This window comes from Impatiens glandulifera, chromosome 6 (assembly GCF_907164915.1).
Source record: "Impatiens glandulifera chromosome 6, dImpGla2.1, whole genome shotgun sequence".
NCBI classification, from domain to species: domain Eukaryota; kingdom Viridiplantae; phylum Streptophyta; class Magnoliopsida; order Ericales; family Balsaminaceae; genus Impatiens; species Impatiens glandulifera.
Window position 1 is genome coordinate 51,063,296 of NC_061867.1, and position 7,672 is coordinate 51,070,967.

At 34.2% G+C, this 7,672-nt stretch overlaps 1 protein-coding gene across 1 annotated transcript; it reads left to right on the forward strand.

The window, feature by feature from the left end:
- The first annotated feature begins 711 nt into the window (after positions 1–711).
- LOC124943802 (subtilisin-like protease SBT4.3) lies at positions 712–3,748 on the forward strand. Its single transcript, XM_047484274.1, has 8 exons — positions 712–791; positions 1,021–1,112; positions 1,197–1,443; positions 1,530–2,022; positions 2,197–2,288; positions 2,424–2,715; positions 2,886–3,105; positions 3,204–3,748. Exons 1-8 carry the CDS (start codon positions 712–714, stop codon positions 3,746–3,748), a joined length of 2,061 nt encoding a protein of 686 aa, XP_047340230.1.
- The last annotated feature ends 3,924 nt before the right edge of the window (positions 3,749–7,672 follow it).

The following is a 7,672-nucleotide window of genomic DNA, read 5'->3' on the forward strand; positions in this document are numbered from 1 at the left end:
TCAAAAACAATGCAAAATATATTTATTCATGAATTCCCATTAAATTTAAAATGTTTTTACTATTAAAGGAATATATTAAACCCCACTCACTCTGAGATTTCTTAATTAATGAATTAAAATGTTTCTCACCCTTTCCTTTTTTATTGGTTGACTTTGAAAAAAGTTATCTTTTTCTAAAATTTAATTACTTTAGATTTTTCTAAAAATTTAAAATAAAGTAAAATTATATTATTAATTAAAAATGATAATAAAGTTATTAATAGGGATTTCCAAATTCTTTTTGTAATTAAAGAAAGAAAATCACATAATAGTATTTCTATATACTGATGTTAACAATTTAATTATTTAAGCAATAAAATTGTCATACAATCAAATATTCTATTACAAACAGAAAAATAGAGAGTTTCTACATGACAAGATCCAATGTTGTTCATTTGTTATATATTCTCTTTGTCATGTTTATTTCATCAATAATTGGGATCTCTTTTGAATCAGTTGATGAACAAAGAAAGGTATGCACAGTTTTATTACACACAATTTGTACACATGATCAATTAATAAACATTTTCTCACCATAACACTTTTGTTCATGAAACTATTAATATGGATATATTTTATTCTATTATGCCAATTTGAAAGATATTTGTACACTGATTTTTCTTACAAATATGAAAAAATCTTTTTGTAAATTTTTAGGTGCACATCGTTTATATGGGAAGTCTTCCGGAAGGGGAGTACTTAGCTCGAGACCACCATGTTAGTTTGTTGCAAACATTAGGACATAACAAGATGTAAGTAGTTTATTTGTTTTACACCTTTATTATCATGTTTAATTATGACAAGGTTAGAGCTAGTTAGAACCTGAATTAGTCTTCAATTTTAAGCATTAGGAACATGAGCTCAAAACTACACTATGTAAAAGATTACATAAAACAAAACCATGAATGTTACAAGTGGCATCTTATTTTTAGTTTTACTATTATTGAAATTCAATTTTTGTATCACTCTTAAATGTAATAGTATGGTGGAGAGGACAATAATGAGAAGTTATACAAGAAGTTTTAATGGCTTTGTTGCAAATCTTACCTCACAAGAAGTATCAAAGCTTAAAAGTAAGTATTTTATATACAAATAAAAATCGAGGAATTATATTTAATCATTATAATCCGTAAATTATCTTTATATCCTTTGTACAGCCATGAAAGGTGTTGTCACTGTTTTCATGAGTCGTCAATCCCAAACTCAGACCACAAGTTCTTGGGATTACATTGGTTTGTCCTTGCAAGTTTCTCGAAATCCAGTTGTTGAGGGCGATATCATAATTGGACACCTTGATAGCGGTGTGCTACCGGAGTCACGTAGTTTCTTGGACCATGGTTTAGGCCCTATTCCTCCAAAATGGAAAGGGACATGTCTTGGTGGAAAAAATTTCACTTGTAATAAGTATGTGAACTTTCTTTTCTAGAATTTTGTCATTGTAATATAAGTTTTATGCATTATATCTAAGTATTTGTAATATTCTATCACAGAAAGTTGATTGGAGCAAGATTCTACAACTTTGACGATGTCTCAGCAGAGGATTTAGATGGTCATGGGACTCACACAGCCTCTACCGCGGTTGGAAGGGAAGTGGAAAACGCCAATTTTTTGGGAATAGCAAATGGAACTGCTAGAGGAGGTGTCTCATCATCAAGGCTAGCTACATACAAAGTGTGTAGATTTACAACATGTCTTGACCATGATATATTGGCCGGATTTGATGATGCCATTGCCGATAATGTTGACATTATCACTATCTCAATTAACTCTGAGTTTTCTCAAAACATTAGTGATAGTGTTGTTGCCATTGGCTCGTTTCATGCAATGGAGAAAAACATTTTAACAGTAAATTCTGCGGGAAACTATGGAATGTCAGGACTTGGATCAACAGCCAGTATTGCACCATGGGTATTCACAGTGGGAGCTAGTGCAGATAGATTAATCAACAACAAACTTGTCCTTCAAAATGACCGCACACTCATGGTAAGTATATATATTACTGTTTTTGTGATATATATTTTTATAACTTTATTATAATTGGTAAATTGAAAGTAACAACAATATTTCTTTTATTCCTCATATTCAACATAACAATATATATTCATAATAAATTAAGACTAATATATTTTGACCATTGTGTCTTATGATTTTGAATAGAGCGCATCGGTGAATGCTTTCGACATGAGCAACTACAGTAAATTAGTATATGGTAGAAGTTTGACGTCTTTTTGTGATGAATCAATTGCAGAGTAAATATTTCTAACTCTCTCTTATATAATAAATCACCCAAATACAAATTCAACTATTTACTTTTTAACTAATTGTTTTAAATGAGTAAAAAGTTTTATATACTTCTCACATTTCTATTTTAAAATTAAAATCAGGCAATGCACATCTGAATGCGTAGATCCTCATTTGGTAAAAGGAAACGTCATGGTTTGTGATATTGGTGATTCTACAAGCTTAGATGTATTTTCAACCGCGGAAAGTGTTGGTGCAAGTGGTGTTATTCTTCGAATGGGTGAATCAATAATACATGGTCCTAGAATCGTTCCTCTACCCACCGCGATATTGAATGAGGATGACTTTAATTATATTAAATCTTACCTCAAATCCAAAAAAGTTCATTCAGCACGCATAATGAAAAGTGAGATTCTTCCAAATCAAGCTCCTACGGTAGCTTATTTTTCCAGCAAAGGACCCAACACAATTTTACCACAAATTTTTAAGGTAAAATATATAGTATTAATTTATTAAATATCACTAGGTCTGTTTTTTTTTTTTTTTTTTGTCATTTTTAACTCTCTTTAACTTAATATTTTGTATAAAATTTTCATGGTTTGCAGCCTGATATAAGTGCACCTGGAACAAATATTTTAGCGGCATTTCTTCCATCAAAGAATCCTTCATTCTACATATCAAATTCTAAAACATTTAAGACTAATTACACATTCATGAGTGGAACTTCTATGTCGTGTCCACATGTTGCTGGTGCAGTTGCTTATGTGAAATCAAAACATCCCGATTGGTCTGCTTCTGCTATCAAATCCTCTATTATGACTACCGGTAATAAATTAATATATAAATTAATTCAATATGCATGCAAAGAACATCGAATTGATTTATGATTAATTATGTTTATTTGTTTGACTGCTTAATTATAGCTCGGGACATGAACTTCGATTACAATTCAGATGCTGAACTAGGTTACGGGGCAGGATACATAAATCCAGTGGAAGCTGTAAATGCTGGACTCGTGTATGAGACAGACATAGAAGACTATTTCAAAATGTTTTGTGGTTTAGGTTCCGAAGGAGATAAGTTGACAACTATGTTCAAAGGAAAAACAAAGTGTACAAATGATTATGGGACCGGAATGTCTCCAAAAGATCTCAATTATCCAGCAATGACATCATCGGTGCTTCAGAACTCAAACTTCACTATTAAATTTTCAAGAACTGTAACAAATGTTGGACATCCAAACTCCAGGTATCAGGTAAAAATCAATACGGAGAATAACATGGTTCATGTTAATGTGGAGCCAAAAGTTCTCTCTTTCACTAATCTGAATGAGAAAAATTCTTTTAAGGTTACAGTTAGTGGACGATGGTTAAATCAAGATCATGTTTCTTGTTCTTTAATCTGGTTTGATGGTTCACATAGGGTTAAAAGTCCGATTCTCTTGTATCGATCGTCAATTGTTAATTAATTGATGGAAGTTGAGCTAGATCATTCCATAACTCCAATAAATTCCTACTAATAAAAGATTTAATTGTTATTTAAAATAGACATATCTTAATTAATGTTTTTTATTTGTTGTATTTTTTTCATTTTTAATAATTTTATTTTGCCAAATTAGTATGATGCACATAATATTGACACTACAAACTAACAAAAATGCCAAATTAATTAAATTATTCAAATAATAATAAGAGAAAATAGAAATTATATATAATAATCCATAATTTGTTTTAAACCTATATATACAACATGCATGAATGAAGAAGTTAAAAAGATGAATGTTCACACCTTTTTTAACCTAAAAATGCATCTGTCAATATTTGGAGATTAATCCATGGAGATTCTTAAAGGAGGATACTCTTTTCTTAATCATGCTTTAAAGCTTTATATATGTTGTACAGATAGTTTAATATGTTTTGCAGCTTTCATTCTTCTTCGTTTTTCCGTTTTCTTGCTTTCTTTCATCTAATTGTGTTCTTGATATCGTGTTAACGTTGGATCTACTCAACCATCTTTACATTCTTAGTCACCTTAAACATTATTAACTCATGCTTTAGGAGTTTTTGCAAAAAGATCTCTTGACAAGATAGATGATAGGAGTAGATCATTTTGCATTTTTGTAAAAATATTTGCTGCCTTTGTTCTTTTTCAGACAAGTAACATCCTTTGTTTGCAATTTTTTCATAAGTTAAAGAGAAATCCACTGAAATTTTAATTTTGAAAAATAGAGTAGAGATATGAGTTTTGTTGGTGTTTTGATTATGAAAAAAAATAAGGTGAAAAGTGTTAGAATCAAACCACAATAAACGAGGATAAAAGCGAAAAGAAGAACGAACACCAAGATTACGTGAAAAACTCTTTACGGGTGAAAAACCACGGGCAGAATAGAATGTTTCACTATATCGAAGATTGTACAAATTTTGGTGGACAATGTAAAAAATGAATAAGAGAAAAGACGACTGTATTCTCTATATATTGTCTAACCCTAAAATATGATGTAAATTAAAAGGAGGCCAAACCCATTAAGACTACAGGTCCATACAGTGCGGGCAAAACCCGCTAACCCAACAAGAATTCGGGCCACAAACTCTAACAATCTCCACCTTGAAACGAAATCCAATCTTTGATATCATAACCACAAAATCAAACCTCTTCCACCAAAGCCCTTAAGGACATAACTCAGCAATGAAGACCAACTAGGTTCAAGCAATGCTCAAACTTGGTAATAGGAAGTGACTTGGTCATCATATCTGCAGGATTATTGTGTGTACTCACCTTGCTCACAACAATATCACCACGAGCAATCACATCACGCACAAAATGATACCGTACATCAATGTGCTTAGTCCTCTCGTGAAACATCTGATCCTTTGTCAGAAAAATAACACTCTAGCTATCACAAAAGATTGTAGAAATCTGCAAATCATCACTAAGTTCGCCAAACAAGCCTTTCATCCAAATTGCTTCTTTGCAAGCTTCTGTAATCGCGATGTACTATGCCTTTGTAGTAGACAAAGCAACTATAGCCTGCAACATAGCCTTCCAACTAATAGCGCAACCACCAACACAAAAAATGTAACCAGACAGTTATCTTCTCTTATCAAGATCTCCAGCGTAATCTGAATCAACGTAACCGACAACTCTATCTCTACTTTTCCCAAACTGTAAACAAACATCAGTAGAACCACATAAGTATCTGAGAATCCACTGAACTGCTTTCCAATGTTCCTTACCAGGGTTTGTCATATATCTACTAACAACACTAACTGCATATGCTAAGTCATGTCGTGAACAAACCATAGCATACATAAGGGAGCCAACGACACTAGAGTGTGGAACTCGCGACATATAATCATCATCACTATCTGACTGTGGTGACAAAGTAGACGAAAGTCTAAAATGAGCAGCTAGTGGAGTACTTACCGGCTTGGCACTTTGCATGTTAAACCTACTAAGGACTTTTTCAATGTACCTATTTTGACTTATGTACAATTTACCAGCCGGTCGATCTCTAAGAATCTCCATTCCAAGCATTTTTTTGTTGCACCTAAATCTTTCATCTCAAACTCGCTACTCAACTGTGCTTTCACCTTTTGACCTCTCTTTGATCTTTAGCGGCAATTAGCATATTGTCAACATACAACAACAGGTAAACGAACGACCCATCATCACATACTTTAAAGTAGACACAACTATCGTAACTTCTCCTCCTGAAATCATGAGTGGTCATAAATGTATCGAATCTCTTATACCACTGTATTGGTGACTGTTTCAAACCATAAATAGACTTTTTCAGCTGACATACGTAGTCCTCCTTTCCTAAGGCTACGAATCCCTCTGGTTGCTGCATGTAGATGTCTTCCTCAATTTCTCCATGTAAGAATGCAGTTTTTACATCTAACTGCTCAAGCTCAAGATTGTGAAATGCCACAATACCTAGTAAAGCCCGAATAGAACTGTGCTTCACAACTGGAGAAAATACTTAAGTAAAATCAACACCTGGAGTTTGACTATATCCTTTTGCAACAAGTCTGGCTTTATACCTAGATTCTTCAACTCCCATCGTACCTTCCTTTCTCTTATACACCCATTTGCAGCGAACAACCTTCTTGCTCTTTGGTAGCTTCACTAGATCCCATGTAGCATTCTTGTGAAGCGATTTCATCTCTTTCTGCATAGCGATCATCCACGTGCCAGAGTTTTCACATGTAACCTCTTTTGAATACGTCGCGGGTTCTTCTTCTAAATCAATCTCTTCAGTCACATTTAATGCATACGCAACTAAATCAGCCTCTGCATATCTCTCAGGGCGTGTAATTTCTCTACGAGGCCTATTTTTAGCAATTGAATGTTGTGGAGGTTCTTCTAAGGAGCTAGCACCATCCATAGAAACTGGAATGGGCTCTAGAGTTTGCTCAGGTGTAGATTTCAACTCAATCTCAAGCTCCACATCAATACTTAACTTCTGTTGATTTCCCTCGGAGGGAGTTGAAGACGGAGACCCCTGAAGCATGCTAGTCTCATCAAAAACAATATCTCTATTGATGACGACTTTACTAGTCTCAGGACACCACAACTTGTATCCCTTCACACCTTGCTTGAACCCTATGAACACACACTTCACCGAACGAGGCTCTAACTTCCCATTATCCACATGAACATACGCAGGACATCTGAAAATTTTTAAATTAAAATAACTAGCAGGAGAACCAGTCCATACCTCTTGTGGAGTTTTCTTATCAATAACAGTCGAAGGAGAGCGATTAACGAGATGACATGCATACGCAACGGTCTTAGCCCAAAACGACATCGGTAGCCCAGCATTAAGGCGCATACAATGCACCTTCTCCATCAAAGTCTTATTCATCCTCTCTACAACTCCATTCTGTTGAGGATTATGTCGAACTGTATGATGCCTCACAATACCTTCAGTTCTACATAAAGTATTAAACTTATAAGAACAAAACTCTAAACCGTTATCAGTTCGGAGATGCTTCACTTACCTCCATGTCTTCTTATCAATCATTAACTTCCACTCTTTAAAGGTAGAAAACACGTCACTCTTTTGTTTCAAAAAGAATGCTCAAACCTTCCTGGAGAAATCATCTATAATAGTCAACACATAGAACGCACCACCTTTAGATGGAACTCTAGAAGGCCCCCAAAAATCAGAATGAAAGTAGTTTAGTGTCCCCCTCGTATTATGAATAGCAGCCGAGAACCTAACTCTTTTCTGCTTACCAAAAACGCAGTGTTCACAAAACTTCAGCTTCGTAATACCCTGCACATCGAGAAGCCCTCTCTTGTTCAATTCGACCATGCCATTCTCATTCATGGGACCTAGACGCATGTGCCATAATCTTGTAGCATCGGAATCAAACATAGACGAACT

Excerpts from the sequence above, each read along its gene's own strand:
- LOC124943802 (XM_047484274.1), top strand. The coding sequence starts at position 712 with ATGGGAAGTCTTCCGGAAGGGGAGTACTTAGCTCGAGACCACCATGTT. Across the intron at positions 2,289-2,423 it reads TGTGATGAATCAATTGCAGA|GCAATGCACATCTGAATGCG; the intron begins GTAAATATTTCT and ends AATTAAAATCAG. Across the intron at positions 2,716-2,885 it reads TTCCAAATCAAGCTCCTACG|CCTGATATAAGTGCACCTGG; the intron begins GTAGCTTATTTT and ends CATGGTTTGCAG.